The sequence below is a fragment of the Poeciliopsis prolifica genome, unplaced genomic scaffold (genome assembly GCF_027474105.1).
Source record: "Poeciliopsis prolifica strain line A6 unplaced genomic scaffold, Auburn_PproV2 SCAFFOLD025, whole genome shotgun sequence".
In the NCBI taxonomy this organism is placed as follows: Eukaryota; Metazoa; Chordata; class Actinopteri; order Cyprinodontiformes; family Poeciliidae; genus Poeciliopsis; species Poeciliopsis prolifica.
In genome coordinates this window covers 2000130-2018862 of record NW_026562400.1, presented here as the reverse complement: position 1 = coordinate 2018862, position 18733 = coordinate 2000130, and the positions used below count along the sequence as shown (strand labels likewise).

At 36.5% G+C, this 18733-nt stretch overlaps 1 protein-coding gene across 3 annotated transcripts; it reads left to right on the top strand.

The window, feature by feature from the left end:
• Positions 1–1157: 1157 nt before the first annotated feature.
• lingo4b (leucine rich repeat and Ig domain containing 4b) lies at positions 1158–18452 on the top strand. Of its 3 annotated transcripts, none has more exons than XM_055047076.1 (3): positions 1158–1484; positions 15562–15672; positions 15760–18452. In XM_055047076.1, exon 3 carries the CDS (start codon positions 15768–15770, stop codon positions 17580–17582), a length of 1815 nt encoding a protein of 604 aa, XP_054903051.1. In that variant the 5' UTR covers positions 1158–1484; positions 15562–15672; positions 15760–15767; the 3' UTR covers positions 17583–18452. The 3 variants fall into 3 exon arrangements, with proteins under 3 accessions (XP_054903051.1, XP_054903049.1, XP_054903050.1); XM_055047074.1 differs by having other exon boundaries at positions 15756–18452; XM_055047075.1 differs by lacking the exon at positions 1158–1484 and adding an exon at positions 14281–14459 and having other exon boundaries at positions 15756–18452.
• Positions 18453–18733: the final 281 nt, after the last annotated feature.

The following is an 18733-nucleotide window of genomic DNA, read 5'->3' as shown; positions in this document are numbered from 1 at the left end:
GTGTTTCGCTTCATCACCATTTGTGTTTCTGTGTTGTCACCGTCTCTTCTCAAACGTATCCCTATAAAAGGATTCGCATTCCCAGATTATGTTCCCCTGGTCTATGGTATAACCTCCTTGCTTTCATTGTCCTCTTCTGTTTTCTTATATTTTGTTGTGTAAGTTTAATAACCATTAAATTCTTCAAACTCACTATGTTGCTCCTAATTTCTTGCCTGCTTTGGGTCTACCTTAAGCACACTTTGGATGCAAATGTATTTGCAGTTTATTATTTCTTGCCATATACAATTCAGTTTGTTGAGTTGTATTAAAACAAAGACATCTGCCAGTCTGAACAAGTATAATTTGTAACAATGTTTGGAACAAATGTAATTCATTCTTTTTAGTTTTAAAAACTGACAAACTATCGCTGATCCCAATTATCAGTGTGCTGTAATCTTCTGGCAGTTCTTTTCCCACCCCTCAACATTTTCTCACAAGGTGAGGCTGAACCAAAACTATAACATGGTACTGTGTAATTAAAGGTTCAATTTGTCATTAAAGTGATGATTCAACACTCTTTGTCTGCTAGAAGAAAACACAGTTTTCTTGTTTAAAAACACAACATCTCTGGGTTGTTTCTATGTTATTTAAGAGTGAATTTCTTGTGACTTAATTGGCACTATTTAAATCAAGTATTGATCTGAACTGATTTGTAATTTGCATGTGAAAAATAAAATTGTGCAGGCAGGGCATTAAAACTTGTTCCATCCCACCGTCCTCTCCTCCTAAATCCAACTGTAGGCTTTAGGTTAGTCAGTTAACTTCAACACTTTTTTATATTGAAACCTTAATTCTGGGTCAAATCCAGAACCCAACTCTTTTGCATTTACCTATATAAGGTTGGACCCTTTTTTCAGCTGAGGACTAGGTCAAGAAAATAAACCAAATTGTGTTTTAACCCCAGCATCTTTTGAATGCTGCTGCACATTTAGAGAATGTTGTTTTTTATTCTAAAGAGCAATAAATTAAAATTCAGCATTGTAAATCTGATTTTTGGTGTTGTTTCTGAAGGATTTACAGCATTACAGCCAGACACGCGGCGCTTATCCATCCTTTAAATCTGCAGGACTTTTGTTATTGTACCAGACTGGCAGCTGAGTGGAGAGATGCGGAGCGGCACCAGCAGCAGCAGCGCGTCAGAGTGAAGCCGCTTCTCCACCTCATCACACAACAAGGCAGACAGAGCCGACCTAAATTATTTTAGTGCCATAATTATCCAAGAACTCCCCAAGGTATTCTACAGTCGAAAAAGGATTTAATGAAATAAGGAGGGCGGAGCGAACTGCTGCCACTGTGGTGCGACAGATGTTGGGAAAGTCTTGTTGAACGTGGAGAAAAGGAGGAAGAGGAGGGAGAGGGAGACTGTCCTGAACTTGGATGAGCATGTGAGCGTTAAAGCCATGAAGGATTTGGGATGATTCCTTCCCTGAAAACATCCGCTGGTGAGTTTCATTCATGAAATAATTGCTTTTCTGCAGAAATTTAATGCAATTTTCCATCACTGTGGTTTGTTCTTAACTTAGAAACATCATCTTACAATCTGATACCTTTTCAATAATAACAAATGTGAAGATAAATTTTACTAACATTATGATCTGATAGCCTTTTTTCTTTGTACTGACTACAACAAATTTGATGAAAATATTCCCTTTTATTTTAACTGCTTACGCACAAAACAATTTAAACATTCTTACCTGACATCCAAAACCTATTTTTCTGTGAAGATGATATGTAGTATAGAGGATTGAAGCAAACAATAAGACCAAGAAAAGCGAAGTTTAACCGTAAATATCTTTTGGTTGCATTTCTGCCTGTTGTGGTAGTGTAATGGTGTCTATTCATTTTGGTATTCAGAAATATTTATCACATTTCCTAATTTTAAAAAAGCCCAGCTCAGTCAATGCAGCAACAAACTATTACATTAATGTCCTTAGCAGCTTTATGTTCATGATTTATAATATTGCGACTGAGTGAATTTCCAGAAGGATGCCAAATTCATCTTTACTCACAATTATCTTCTTTTCAAATTATTTATATGCATGTGTAAAAGGGCTTTAATATTATTTTATCATGAGTAGCCTGCTTGTGCAGATCTGTTGCTGTTTTTTGTGGAACAGTAATCCTCTCCATAGTTTGTTCCATAAACCTAAAAAGGGCTGCAGCAGACTGTGTTTTAACTGCCTTTGACCAGGATTACAGACAGCAACAACTGCAGCCTCATTTCCTCATGGTCAGCGCTTACTACTGCGTGTTTACATCAAAGTCCTTTATAAGTCTATTTAAACCGTTTTTTGTCAGAGAAAATGCCGCATTATTAGTACAGCTTGTTAGAATGTCACTTGCCCCGTGAACAAGGTTTAGCCTTTGTCCAAAAAAAAAAAAAAAAAGTGGCAGAACTGAACTTAGAGAAGAAGCTAACTATTAGTCCTGTCTGCCCATCATAATCAGGACACACATCACATCAGTTGGAGCTCAGGAGAAGCAGATCCCCATCAAGGGAAAACCAAGGATTTGCACCTGGGATTCAGCCAAATGGGCAATTTAATCAGAAGCCATTTTATGCACAGGAAGTATATCATTCTCCTTAGCGAATGATTTACCTGAACTACTATATTCAGAGGGAAATTTTGACTGCAACTGACTTCAGCTTCAGGAGAGCTTTCTCACCTTCAGGTGATTCTGGGGGTATTTGTCTTTAATGGGTCAGTTCATGGGCTCATTGACCTTCATTGTTTTGATAGTCTTAGGAATTTAATGTAGTTAAATATTCTCAGACTTTGCAGGCTAAATTTATTTTGAATTAACTATATTCTATACTCAGATGGACCATTTTTAGTTCTTGCTTGGTAGGATATAGAATCTGACAGATTTTATTTATTTTTTTTATGTTTCTTCATTAGCAATATGGCGCATGGAATAAGGAACAGAAGAAAACTTTGTCATAGTTGGGAAACAGAAGAATCCAGCAATGAACAGTGACAAATCAAAAGCTTTGACATGGAAAGTGACAAATGAACCAGATGAAACATGGTCCAGCTGTTGCAGGAAGAAAGCAGGGAACTGAGGAGAGAGACTGTTGAGTAGAGATGGAGCTGAAGTAGCTCCATCTCATGGAGCTTTTGGACAATACCTTATTACCTTATTACTAAGAAAAGTTATTACTTTTCTTAGTAAAAGTAAGAAAAAGGGCAATACCTTATGACCTTATTACTAAGAAAAGTTATTACTTTTCTTAGTAATAAGAAAAGTAAATTAAATTGGAAAATAATGTCGCTCCTGGCCTGGCTAATGGCTGCTTTGCAAATGCCAGCAATGTAATTTATAAATGTAATTCATTTCAGTAATTTGATCCATAAAGTGAAACTTGCATATTAAAAAGATGTAACGGAAAAGGCTTACAATAATCAAGATAAGTAAATTAAATTGCACAAGGAACAGAACTCATGAATGAATTGAAAACTGAGAAATAAACCCATATGGCAATACCTTAGTAATAATAATGGACACAGGGAAATGAACTGAATATGGCAAGACCTAAAAAGTATAAGTAAATTGCAACAAAATTATCAAAACTCACAATCAACACATTCAAGGCATATAACAAGCTTTAAAAATCCTGGAAGAGTTAAAAAAAATCATGTTCAAACAGTATTTTATCATTTTACTATGGACCTTTTTTGTGTCTGAAACAAAGATATGATAATGATGATGATGAAGATGTTGATATTGTTTTTGTTTTGCAATTTATCATAAAATAAACAATAATATTTCTAAGAGAAAACTGTGGTTTATGATTGGAAGTGTTGATCCTAATTTTATCTCTTGGGCAATCACATGTTAATAATTTATTGACCATAATCCAATCATTGGTGTTTTTGCTTGTTAAGTCTAGCGGAGCACTCTTAATATTTCGACATCCAGATGTGCTGAAAATATTTTGCAAAAGTACAAACTGAGCATCAGATCAGAAAGAAGAAGATAAAGAGTTTAAAAGACTTTAGCTGTTGGTGTTAACAACCAACATGTGTTTTCATGCATAACCATTTGTTGGAATAAGGGTTAAGAAAAAGAAAAGTTGTGTGCCAAAAAATTGTTCTGCCACACATTGTGGCTTTTGATGTGTCCTTCACACTATATCTCAATTGAATAGAGCACCTTTAGGATTTGGTAGAACAGAAGAAATTCAAACAAGGAGCACATAAGGAAGCATACTTTTCGAAATGCACAGACTTTGGCTCAGCAGCTGCTCACTTTACTGACCATAATGTATCCTGTGCTGTCCTCAATACTGTCAGACTCTGGTTGGCGAAACTGTGTCAAACTGTCATTTGACATGATACAATCCGAAGATGTTTTCTTTTTTTTTTTGTATTTTCTAGTTGTGGAACTCACTATCCTCAAACACTCCTAGCAAATATTAATCTTTATTCAAACCACTAGCGTTAACAGCTTTAAGCCTTAAAACATCTGTCGACAAAAAGCCACGTGCATATGTTGATAAACTCATTGTCTGACTGTGTCTTTGACCTTTTTGCCAGAGCTTTAATGCCAGGGTCAGGTCAAGATGGTTCTGTCAGGGAAGGTGCATCAGAGCTCAGAACAAAGCATCCTCACATCCAGCCTTCATGTTTTTTCAGTCATGTTTTTACAGCCAGGAGATTATCTTCAGCACTTTACTTTTTTTTACTAAAGCTGCAAAGGACAAATCTCTCTATTTTCACATGAGGTCTGTACCATGTGCAGTTGTTTGTCTTTTCATCCTAGTCTTAACCGCTTTTGGAGCTTTTGGACATGAAAACATCTTTCCAGGGAGGAATCAATAATGCACAGCACTTTTGAACCTGCTGTTCAAGATTTAGGCCACATCATGATTTGAAGTTCCCTCATAGATGAATAGAAGGACAGGATGTTTTCTGCTTTTGGAGGAATACAGTTGGCATAAGAATAATAAATGAATATTTGCCCGGGGCTGATGTTTTTGGACTGTAGATAAAAAGCATCTATACATTAGATGGTTTCTTTCATCATGTCTTACTTTTAAAAGAGCCATCCCTTCCTTTCCTCTTTATTCACTCATGTGTGAAGTATGAAAGGAAACTGGGCTACTCCACACAAATGTGGCTGTTTTGTTTTGGACATAACAGAAAAGCTTTCATGGGCAATTACTTTTTTAACGTCATGATTGTTAGTAGAAAGAAATACGAGTTTAAGCATTTTTGATGAACAGGGTCATTTCAATTTATTACACAATTATTAAAAATGTAATATTTTTCAGTAATTTGATCCATAAAGTGAAACTTGCATATTAACAAGATGTATTTTACTTACTGTTAACTATTGCAATTGTAAAACTACTTTTTATTTCAGCTATTTTGGTTTACAGCCCATGAAAATTCAAAAGGAAAAAGTCTGGAAGAGAAAGGCTACACTAAAAAAAAAAGATAGTGAAGCTCCAACTTAAAAAATAAAAATAATAATTGGTTATGTGTAATCAAATTGTTTGTCAAACTTACTTTACTGACATATTTTTAACAAGGCAACTTAATATTCTTATATTTACTTGAATAAGCTCAGTTTGATTACATATAACAAATTAACTATTTTTCATAAGTTTTATGATCTCTTTTATTGTTTTCAATGTAAAGCACCAGGAATAAACCACACCCTTGAAAGAAGTCCCAAGCATTTAATAATTTGGAGATTCACAAGATGTGGATTTTTCTTGTAGTCAGTGCTTCAAGTAGTCAGTGCTTCAAGAACCACCAAGAGCTAACACTAACATATCAATTGGCTACAGCTGTCGGATTGTAAATGTACTGTTCTTATCAATCAATTAATGCAATTTTATTTGGATAGCACATTTCAGCAGCAAAGCATTTCAAAGTGATTTACATTATAACAAATACAAAAACACAAAGTCATCAAGTGAGGGGTTCTTACCTTTGCATCCACAAAAGGTTTGCTGGTTACACCACTATTGTGTTATATGGAACAAAATATATCTATCGGTATTTTTATTCCCACTCATGCTCACAATCACGCAGTTTTCAACAGTGTTAACAGCCTTTCAATGGGCTTCCGGGATGAGGCTATGGTACCTGTTAGTGTCTAGAATTTACAGGGTTTTTGTTACGCACAATGACCCACAGTTTACAACGATGTTAATAGCCCTAAGTAGCATCAAAAGTAGCTCCAGCCATCTAAACCTTTAAACCATGTTATGCTTTCTTCTGTTGACAAGCTTAATGAAAATGCTGTTTTCATTACTGAACAGGACTTGGCACGTGTTCACACTGCCAAAAATAGCAAAACCTTTTTTAACAAATCAGGTTTTATTACCCCGGCATTTTGGAATTGCTCATATGTATGGATTATCTGTCAGGAAGCGAGGGTGCATATGTCGCGTTTTTTGACATTTTCTTTTAAGCTAATGAGGTCCGGGTTCGAGCAGCACTCAACCTGGAGGTGTAAAAATCTGCCAGGGACTGACCTTTTTGCCAAAATCATCACTTTCTTCAACTTCAAAGTGTTGCAGTTTTATATCAGCTGCACAAAAATGCGGCCTCTTTTTTTAATTTATTGAAATAAGACCACAGAAGCAGGCTAATGCAATATTCGAAAAGCTGAGGAAAAGTCAGGAACTTTTATGCATCCAACTTCTCAGATTTTTGTGTCACTTTTGATGGCAGACAATGTCAACTGTAAAGCGTCTGCTAAAGCACCATCTCTGTATCTTCTTTCTTTCTTCAACTGAACTAATCTATCTCTTTGCTTTTACTAACATGAACAGGACTTGTCCTGCAGACAGTTTGAGGAAAGGAAGAGCTACTATACAGTCAGCACTGACAATTTTAAAAGTAAAACCATTAAATTGGTCCATCTTCCTCCTAATGTGCCTTTTGTTCCCATTCAGGCAAAAATATGACTCTTGGGGGCTGTTAGGTTACAAAATGCCATTTGTCAAAAAGCAGATTTCTTGAACAGATCTGCACTTTCCTCAAATAAATAATTTTAATGATTTCTTCCCACAGCTATTGTGCAACGTTCCCATCCACCTGCTTGCTCATGTTGTCAATTTCTCAGAATGAATAAATCTGGGGATGAGCAATTGAATATTTTAGTTCATTTCTGTTCCTGTAGCAGAAGTGGACACAGTAATTTTCCTAGTTTAGCTCACTTAAATGAAATAATGGGTCATTATCAAGTCTCTGCAGTAGTTTTCTGCTCCCTTCTTTGTGGCTTGGACCAATACCATATGTTATTGATTTTTTGGAATGTGACTCATTTGATGAGAAAAAAAAATGGTTTCCATTGCAGTTCAGTTAAATTAAGCTATTTTGACATGGCCAAAAATGCCACCTCATCTTAACGTCAAAACCTTCGATCAAAAGTTGAGAGTTCTTCCAAATTGGCCTGTTTCTGTTGAGCAAATTTATTTTCAAAATGTCAAATTGTGTCAAATTGCAATTATTTTGTTAATGGAAATGCAGCTATTGTCATGATATGAGTGCATGGCTATAAAATCCAAACTTAATGGAATAAAATGGTAGCCCCCGAGATCTGGATCTGAGAATGAATTAGTATCTGTTTGCTGTTGTTAAATCATGTTTGGGTAACTTTTCCTTGTGTGTTGACTTTACTCTAACAGACATTAACGTTTGTCTTTAGGGTTTTTAATTTGCCTGGAATTTCTTAGTTGTTCACTCTGCTCGGTGTACTTGAAGTTTCTTTAGTAGTTCTGGTTTTAGATTTTTGTAATAGCACAATTTTTGATATTATAACATGATTTATGCCATCATGTTATAAATGTAAATCATCTTTAAACATGTCTTTATTCTACAGAACTGGAGTTCACAATGTTTGGAATAGTTTTTTGCAAGTCTTTTTCTATCTTATGATTCATTTTACATGATTTAAAGGAGAGGACGAGCAGAATTTTTAATATGCATATAGGCATTCAGAAGTTCACACACCTCATTTAAATGCAAGCTTTTTAATTTAAAAATATATATTGACATTTTATACCAACTTTAAAAAGATTTTTCTACATGTAGTATGGCATATTTTGTAAAGTTATTGTGAAATATGAATTTATCAGAGAAAAAACAAAATAAATGGGTGCAAAAGATTGTGTTTCTGGCGCCTTTAAACCAACAATTAAATGAAGCAACCTTTGATTTAGTGTCAGCACTTATTTAGTTCATATAACATTTGAATCTCATAGCATGTGAATATTTTTCCAGGTGAAGCTGAGGGATGACTCAAGATGATTCCTACTAAAGTAGACTTAAGTGTTGAAACTGAATCAAATGATGCTTCATGAAAGAATTGACTTAGAGGTGTGCATACAGATTTGTTTGTGTTTCCATTGAGCTGTTCATGTTATATTTATGGAAAAGATTTGACATTATTTGTCATAGTTTGTTTTGCTTTTTTTATGTCACAATTCAGATGTGCAAACATTAGTGAACCAACATTCTGACTGCAGACATAATTTTCAAAGCAAAATTTTAAACATGCAACATATTTGATCTCTCTGTTGCTGACACCCCTGCCTGTAAATGCCAGAGTAGGAGCATTATTCCTCAATTATGTTCTCACAAATACTGATGTTTATGTCAGTGAATAATGGTAAACCTGTATGTCTGTTTTTTTGTTGGAATGTATGCTTTTGAGATTTTAATCTCATAAAGCCCCATTATGTCACAAATGCAGCAATCCACACCACCAAACCTCTTGCTTGCTGTTGTAACTTAAGCAAATGCTCCACAAGACAAAAAAGTCTGGATCTAAAAATCTACAGCATAAAATATATCTTCTTGGAGTGTCGGTTCAGCACTTCTGTCAGTCTTCTTGCCTTTTTTCCCTTCCAGTCTGTGCTGTCATACCTGGTTCTGACTCAGATGGAAATCAGGTGGGATTATAGAGAGGTCCTGTGAGATTAGCATGCCGGCAGTCACAGAGGAAAACCTCCACCTACACAATGAAGACAGATTATGGATATGATTGATTTTCCTTGAAAATGATGCCACAATACTAACTGAATGCTGTAATAGAAAGAAATATATATTTTTGTATAAATATATACCTTAGGTAGGGGATATACATAAGTCCTGTAAAAAAGTTCATAATGTCCTATTTTTATTGTTCAAATATCAAATATACCAAGACACGCACAGTGGAAAATGTCTTTACGTCACTGCAGAAGTTGACATCTTTATTTTCACTCCAGGCTGTTTAGCCAATCAACATTCAGGAAAATAATGGCACTCCTGGCCTGGCTATCGGCTGATTTGCAAATGCCAGCAAATAGTGTGCAAAATATCATTGCACCTAAGTATTTCTACCTCCCAAGCTGCATTTAAAAAAAAATATATATATATATATATATTTGTTAAAAAAAATTGTGAATAGGCAGATTTTTGTAAATTATGTAAATTATAATTAGATTATTATTATCGTATGTATCACAGAAAATCTCTATTTTTATTTTTCTATATCTAGAATGGAAAAACAATCATAGGATAATTAAAGCATGTACATGCAACTTAGGGAAACATTAAAATTAAAAAATTAAAAAGACTACAGAGAGAAATGTACAAAATAGAAACAATAATTCTGTGCATTTGTTAAAAACGGCAGGCCTAAATTAAAATAAATAACTTAGAAAATACACATATGTGTATATTCCTGTGATGAAACATGGCAACAAACAAATTTACAATAATCAAATGCATTTCTTTCTTTTTATAGGGTCATTGCTTCCAAATTCACATTTGTTTCACAGATTTCAATCTTTTCACTTTTCTCAGCCATTTCTGCCTCATTGTGCTCTGATTCTCACTGATATGTGAACAAAAGGGAAATCTCTGGGTGCTTGCTCCCTGGTCTTGATTTTTTTTTACTCAGAAGAACTTCTTTAGTTAAAAGGTGAGGGTCATAGATGTAATAAATATTACCAGGCAGTAAGCAGGTTTTATAAAGAGATGAGTGCAACTATGATCACTAAGTGCATTGCCCTGAATTACAATCTGTATATGACAAACGACCCGGTTCAGGTTTGGAGTCCTCAGTCCCCCATCAGTCAGCTGGCCTTTAACGCATGACCTCCTGATGCCTCTCCGATGTACAATGATGCATACGGCGCATCATTTCTGTCAGCAGAGATGGCCTAATTTGTCACGTACATAGGTGCTGTGCTGAGACTAATTCCCTTCCCTCATTTATTTCAGCTATTATTAATATTGCAGCCGCTGCACTTTACGTGATGTCAGAATGTGGAATGACAGTAAATTGGTGAACCAACCAACACACAGTGTGGAGTTAAAGTGCTGTGAATGGAACCACTTTAACTAAACATTTATGATGCAAATTCTCAAGCTTGTCGTAATGTGTTACTTTCTTTATCATTATTTTCCCTAAAAAGCAACAGCATCCATAAAAGTAAGACAATTAGCATCCACTTTATGTAATTTCCATATTATCTAATGATCACATACACTTGGGGATTTTGTCCATATCACAGCTGTTTGAAACAGTAATGAAATTGAAAGTGGCTTTACCTTCACATTGTCCATAAATATTACATAATTTCGACCTGAATTACCAAAAGACATGGCTCTGTACCACCACAAAGGGGATTATACGATAGCAACAGATGCCCAATTTTGTACCTATGATGTCATTGGTCAAATGTCGGATCATAACGTAAAGCCAGTGACAATAGAAATCCGTAAAGGAAAAAAAAAGAAAAAGAAAAAAAATGGCATCGATTGTTTGAGATATTTCAGCAAGTTTGAGATTGATTCAACGTGGCAGTGCTTATACTGTGAGTCACTGTCCATTCATGTTTCACTTGGAACATGTTGTGTAGTTAGGGAAAAATTGATCAGTGATCAATTTGAAGCTCAGTTGACTTGAACCATAATAAAAACAGTTTTAAAAGCGGTGTGAACATCAAACCACATGAACTTTGCTTCAATAAAACAAGTTCTGCATGGCTTATTTTGGAGATCTTGTCTGTTTGGCATACAGTAATTGTGACTCATGACTGGATGTTGTTTATACGTCTTTTTCCTCCCAGACAAATCCAAGGGAGAACCCCCGAGACCTTTGTTTGCCTGCTTTGCACCCAACAGCTGTTCTGCTGGCAAACAGTTCAATATTTGCAGTTTGAATTTAGAAGATCCCAAGGGCTGTCACACTGTAGCAGCTGCCAGAGCCCCTAAAGGAAAAATGAAAAACTCACAAACACTCCCCATCCAGACTTTAGATAAGCACACAATTCAAACAGACACTTAAAAACAGGCACTAAGTGCAAAGACACGGCTGTCTGTTTTGTTCCAGCCATTTTAATTGGGGATTTGGGACAGGCTCTTGTCTTTCTCACTGTGATGAACTAAAAATAGTCTCTGACAAGTGTCAGAAAGCCCCGTCGGGTTTAGACTGTTCATTCTCAGTCAGGACAGAGCAGCTCGGCACAGGGAGTCATGCTCAGGGCATATCAAGTCAAAGGAAACAAAGCAGTTTGAAAGTGGGGCTCCAGTAAGGTCATGTTCCTATTTAATGGACCTGTTGCAAAGGAAGCTTTTGCCTCAAGAATTCATCTCAGTAATTGCACTCTTGAACATTTGTCACAGTTTTTCACATTTCGCTACAAGTGACTTAGTAACAAGGAGCACCGGGGAATGACACATTAGGCAGCACTTAAAGAAGGAATACTCAGAGAGAGTCTTTTTTTTCTCAAAACTAATGAGGCCATAATGCTGGCAATAAGAACAGACCGATTTAACAAGCACCTTGCTTCCTCCTGGCAGTACCACGGCAGAAAACATGAACTCTGAGAAATGAGCAGCAAAAGTGTTTAATCCGTTTCATTTATTTTAACAGTTTTAAATGCATTTTTTAAGTTTGCTAAATGTTGAACTCTTAATGACTCATCTAAAAAAAAAAGTAAGAAATACTAATTAATTTCACCATTATTCTCTATTACACAAAGATGAAGAGTGTCATAATATAAAAAGATGCACAAAGAACTGTTGTAAACCGTGGTCAGTGATCAGGCCCTGAAGACAGGATAGACATTTGGTGGCGAATGGCCAGAGGCTGATGTAATGCGATAACTGGCCCGAGCTGAGAGGCTTAATGAGTTTTGTCTGATGAAAGAGCAGAGAGAACAAATTGGAAAAGTCAATTGGAGAATGTCCCACATATAAGCAACAAAAAAAGTTAAACTAAAATAGTTTTTAGTGGTCTCTTGAGATTCTCCCCTGCAGTAAAACACGATTTTTACTATCAAGTGGTTAGCAGTTGTTTTTCTTTTTTTGTTTTCAGGAATAAAGATTTGCATTTTTATTTCAAGGACATCCAATGTTATTGTGCAAAAGTCTTGCCAAACATGGAATTAAAAGTGATCTGTATTTACTACAGCACCCTAATGGACCTGAGATGTAAAAAGGGACAAAAAAAAAAAAAAAAAAAAATCTTATTTTTAAACTTTGGGGCAGTACTGACATATATTCTAAATATTGAGATAGAAAATTGGTTGAGAGAAGAGAGGAAGACCTGCAGCAAAAGTCTTCAGGTCAGAAATTACACTTCAACTAAATAATCCCATCCAGTAATCTCATGTTATACAGGGTCCCCTGTCTGCCACTATAGCTGGTACCAACCTAAGGCACTGATTCTTGTCTTATGACATTCTATAAAGATGCAGCAAATAGATAAAGCAATCTTTGCCTGTCTAGCTGTTTGTCTCAACACATTCTGAATGTCTTGTCAAATCGGTCCTTTCCCTCGTTTGCTTCTCTTCAGGTGATCCTACAGCTTCTATGTTGGGTTCAGCTCTGGGCACTCAGATGAGAGAGGGTTAATTATGTGTCCACATAAACATTTCTGTGATAATTGGCCCAATGTTGTGGATAAATGTCCTTTTGAAATACAGAGAGATTACAATTTTTTTAACCTTTCTATCAGAAATTTTTTAAAATATTCTGGTATTTCTAAACCTGATTTAATACCAGTGTAGATGTCATGGTAAATATGAAGAATTAGGGATGCAAAGATATCAGCTTTATCACAGTTTTCTGACAGTCTTTTACTAGACTCCATACTGTGTGTGGACAAAATAAACGTCTGTCCATCCACACATAAGTGACATGTGCTCCCATCTTTCCCATATTTAAAATGGGTTGATAAAAGTGTTGTTTTGTGCTTAAATCCAATTTAAACACAAGGGGTTTCATACAAACAAGTTTTATTAAATTTATAAGGATTTCTCAGGATGCCTCAAATTGTGGTACTTAAAAAAGGAAAAAACAACAAAAAGATATATGTAACTCTTCAGATTTCTGCTACTGTTTGGCCGGGCAACTGCAATAAGAAAAATCTCTCTAAATTTTTTCAGAAAATGTATTCATTTCTAAATTCGAAAAATGTTTTCATGTCACATTATTAGACATTAGTTAGAGCTTCTTTTGCAACCTCCCCATTTTCAATCTCAATCAGCAATGGAAACAGCAAAGGACTATATGTAATAAGAAATAGTTAAAATAATCAACACCGTAACGTGAAACTCCTGACTTTGCTCCTTGCAGGGTGAGAAATAAATGACAAAATTCCAAATGCATTTCTCTCGCCCATCCTGTCCCCCTTTTGATTTGATGGAAGGGGCCGGTCCCTGCTGTGGCTCAATGTGGTGACCTTTGTGTGGACTGCAGCTTTATAATGCAATGTAAAAAACACTTGAGAGGAGCGGTACTGATCCAAGTTGAGTTGAAAGGACTCCGCAACTGGCCCAGTCTGAGATTTCACACACCTGCCAGGCTCCGTCTCTGACAACTTAGTTAGAAAAGGCATTTTAAGCTTCTTTAAACCCACTGGTTTTAAAGAGCTGCTCTTTGTAATGGACAAAAAGTATTGTAGCTATCCAAAGAGTACTGATTTTTAAGGAGATGTTTTTGTTTTGTTTTTTTCGTTTATTTTTAAATGAGGCATGAGCAGCACTCTGTCTCCTCATATTAGATAAGGTCATACCTAATAATACAAACATATTTTTATGAGCCTGAATTGACAGATAAGTAAAGCTGTTGTCAATGTGGACCAGCTGTAAATGGCTACTTGTCACCATCTTTGGGGACAGTTGTATAAAAGCCCTTTGAGTTTGCCAGCACTTTGATGTATAACTCAACCACAAGTGCAGTGAGCTTAAAAGTGCAAGTATTGGCTCGTGAGTCAGCACTCCCTCCCAGTTGGTATAAAAAGTGTTTGCTTGGAGAACAGCGATGAGACAAAGCCTGCACAGCCCTGGGAGTGTTGGTAGCTGTCACTAAAAGGAAAGGCTGCAACAAAGCTGGGGCAACACTCTGGGAATGGTCTGATGTCTGATGTTGAAGTTTAAGAAGCTTCGGCTGCTCCAGGTTAGTTTGAAACTGCTTCTAGAATATGTTATTTTATAATTTTTGGACTTTGGAGGGTTTTTTTGGAAGATATATGTCCATTCTTTATAATTCCACATATTGGTGAATAAGTGTTGCTTATGTTTGGTGTTCAAATTGTGAGATTTTGTTTCACTTTACTGATAAAATTCAATTCATGAAGCTTTGTTGCATTTCAGGCAGTCATTGCAGTGGTTGTTTTAAGGGAAGTTCACATTTGAAATATTTTTTCTCATGACATCTTTATGCTGCTGACAAGGTCAGACACTTCAAGAAACAATACAACAAAATGTCCATGTGAATGTGATTATTTACTGTTCAAGCATTTTTCACACTTCATTGTTATTGGTTTTGTTTTATGTTGCTTTTTGCATGAAATTCTGTAAATACTTTGGAGTGTATCAAAACTTTGGTCTGCATTTGTTTTCTGTATTTATCAAATATGATTTATTTTATGCATCATATGTCTCTCAGTTGCCTTTGTGTACTTGCAATTGGAATTATGATCTTTTTTTTTCAGCCAAGAAAAAAAAAATCATAATTGTGCACAGAATAACCTAAAAACCAACGAGAGCAGATTATGTCATCATGAGCAATTTTTTAATTTATTTTTGTCATACCAAAAGAGAGAAGTCATTCTATTTTATCTAGCTACAATGAAGAATGTCCATCTCTGTTATATTTTTTTTTCTTCTTCTTCTTGGGATTAGAAAGTTAGAATCCTTGCCAACTGATCTGTGAAATGTTTGGCTACCCTTAATTTAAGCTGCGCTTGTGGTTGTACCTCAACCTTTCATGTAGTGCAGTGCTGCAAAATGAATCATTTAGCACTTAAGGGAAAACAAAATGCTTAGAAGGCTGCTTTTTTTCAAGCTTTTAACTTATCTTATTTGTCACAGTTTTAATTTAGAAACCTAATGAGATGTACAGGGTTCATACTTTTTTTTGTTCATTCTAAGAATGTTTGCAGCTTTTTTACTGAAAGATTAGACTTGTGTGTCCAAAAAAATTATAAATTCTGTTTCTAAGTGACTAATCATTTTGCTCTTTACTTAAGCTTGTTTTTCTTCTGTCTTTAATCTAGGACACATCAGAAGAAATGCTTTTGAACCAGAGAACTTCCTGACCGAGGACCTAAATTAACCATGGTTCCTGCATAACTGGTTATGAAAATCTGTACTGAACATCTAAAACGGTTTGTATTTACACTTTGTTCATTTTTTTCTATATATAAGCATCATCTGATCATGCAGTGACATTGTGTTTGTCTCTCTTCAGGCAGGGTGTAAGATGTTTGTGGAGTCAGTTGTCCGATGGTGGGTGTGGAGCATCCTGCTACAGTTCGGTCTGGGTGTGTCTGCAGGAGGCTGCCCTTCACGGTGTACGTGCCGACCTGAGGCAAGAGAAGCTGTCTGCTCTGGGAAATATTTGACTTCTGTGCCAGAGGGTGTATCCAACGACGCCAGACGTTTGGATTTATCCCGCAATAGGATTAAAACTGTGGGACGTCGTCAGTTCTCTGGCCTCCTGCAACTTCAGGAGTTGGACCTCAGTGAAAATGTAATCTCCATGATTGAAGTAGAGGCTTTTTTGGGCCTTAGGAATCTTAGGACACTTCGAATTAAAAACAACCGTCTCAAGATCCTCCCAGTGGGAGTGTTTTCTGGCTTGTCTAATCTGCGCTATGTGGACTTGAGCCAGAATGAGATTCTTGTTTTTCTGGACTATACTTTCAAAGAAATGGTCAACCTGCAAACTCTGGAAACTGGGGAGAATGACCTTGTCTTTATCTCACAAAGAGCTTTTTTTGGTCTACAGAATCTGCAAGAGCTCAACTTAGATCGCAGCAACCTGACCTCCATTCCCTCCGAAGCCTTGTCTCAACTCCAGAGCCTGGCCCAACTTCGCATGATACGGCTAACTATTTCTACACTCCCCAACAATGCTTTCCGACGACTCCACCGTTTGCGAAGTCTAGTGATCTCAAACTGGCCAGCATTAGACTCAATTGCTACAAACAGTCTAATCGGTCTTAATTTGACCTCACTTGTCATCAGTAGCTGCAACCTAAGCTCAATTCCTTATGCAGCCCTTCGTCATCTAGTGTACCTACGCTTTCTAGACTTGTCCTATAACCCCATCACTATCATCCAAGGTAACCTGCTGGGGGATCTTCTGAGACTCCAGGAGTTGCATCTTGCCGGGTCAAATCTGCTACAAATAGAGCCAGGAGCCTTCAGGGGACTGTCCTTCTTTCGCATGCTTAATGTGACATCAAATCAGCTCACTACTTTGGAGGAGAGTGCTTTCCATTCTGTGGGGAACCTTCAGGTGTTGCGGTTGGATGGGAATCCCCTTGCATGTGATTGCCGTCTTCTGTGGGTGGTCCGTCGCAGGCTGCGCTTGAACTTTGATGGACATCAGCCCACTTGCTCTTCTCCTGATACAGTGAAACATCGAGAATTCAGAGAGTTCTCAGAAAAAGAACTCCCAAAGCTTTTCACCTGTCGCCCTGCTCGTGTCTTGGACCGCAGGCCGCAGGAGGTGAGAGTGGAAGAGGGTACCACCGTTCTGTTTTCCTGCAAGGTCGACGGGGATCCATTACCAGTTATCACATGGCTTTCCTCCCAGAAGACTGTGATCTCTCCTTCAGGAAGAATCAGAGTTTTACAGAATGGTACTCTTGAGGTGCGATTTGCTCAGGTTCAGGACAGTGGTACATACCAGTGCCTGGCAGGCAATGCAGCTGGCAATGACAGCCTGACTGTGGGTCTATATGTGAAGGGGCTTCCACGTAACAGATCCATCCCTTTGTTCACAGAAGAAGGTTGGGTTGAGCCTTCAACTGCCCAAGCTGCCAACTCCTCATCTCAATTGGCCAAGCCATATCCCTTTGACGCAAAGACCCTGATAATTGCAACTACCATGGGATTTCTGTCATTCCTCAGTTCTGTGGCCATCTGTTTCGTCTTCATGTTTTTCTGGAGTCAGAGCAAAGGTCAGATCAAGCACACAGCAACTATTGACTTTGTTCCTCGCTCTTCTGTTGGTGGAGGAGGAGGGGATGGAGGTGACGGGGGCAGGTTTACTATGAAACTTATTTAAAGAGATATAAGGTGATGAGACCAGTCTCTGAATGAAGTATTTCCACTATCTGGCTCAAAGACATCAACCAGAGTTGAAATGGTTCTTGAGAAAGCAGTTAGGTTTTATGTTCTATCATGCTAGTTCCTCTGTGAGTTTTAGAGCTGGAAATTATGTCAGTGGCTTCTTTTCTGTCATTTCAGAAAATAAAATGCATTTGATCTGCATTTGTTTTATCAAATCATACTTTTAATCAGCATGTGCTTACCACATATTTCTTTTTTTTAATAAATAAAAAAAGTCATAAGCTTAACTCCTCTTTTATTAAGTAAATTTGAAACATCTACTGCTTTAAGAATATAAACCAGACCTGATGCTGTTTAATCATTCATGTTTTATTAATGTACTCAATCTTTTCTTCACATGCCAGAACTAACTTATCAATGTTATACTGGCTTTAATTCTCAAACAAAAAAAAAATCATATATGTAAAGCTTTTATATACAACTATGGTGTATAGATAAGCAAAAATAATTTCTTCCTTTAAACCAAACTTTTTGTGACTTTATGGATTTATTTTACTTATAAGGTTGCAGAAAAAAAACAAGTATCCAGCTATATATATTTCTTTATAGCACAACTGTTAAATCATGATGTAGGCGTGTCAAACCACTGATAGCAAGCCATAATGTACATAGGGAATGTATTCTTCCTGTTTCAGATTTTAGACTCTTTTTTTAAAATCTGCCTTTCCTTTTGTTTCATAAATTCACATTATTACAATATTAGGGGACTGTTTATTCTATCACAGCATGCTAACATTTCTTTTTTATATTCATGAAATGTTTTTATATATATGTATATATATAATGTAACTACACAAAACAGAGAAATATGTGCCTGAGCAACATTCTCACCATCGACAGAGAGAATGCTCACCTGAACAATATTGTCTTGTTGTTATTTGGGTCAGGGACAATGTGTGTCCTCTGTTTATTGCATCACTTATCTAGTTTTGGGGATTAGTGTCATTCAAATATGCCACTCTTGGTGCATGTGTGCTTAATTTAGTTGATGCATAATGTTATATACAAAAACAGTGCTTAACCACACCCAGAAGAAAGATTTAATGTGGCACACATGCACTAAAAATGTTTAGTTACTGTAAATTA

Coding starts and splice junctions, on each gene's coding strand:
- lingo4b (XM_055047076.1), top strand. CDS start 15,768: ATGTTTGTGGAGTCAGTTGTCCGATGGTGGGTGTGGAGCATCCTGCTA.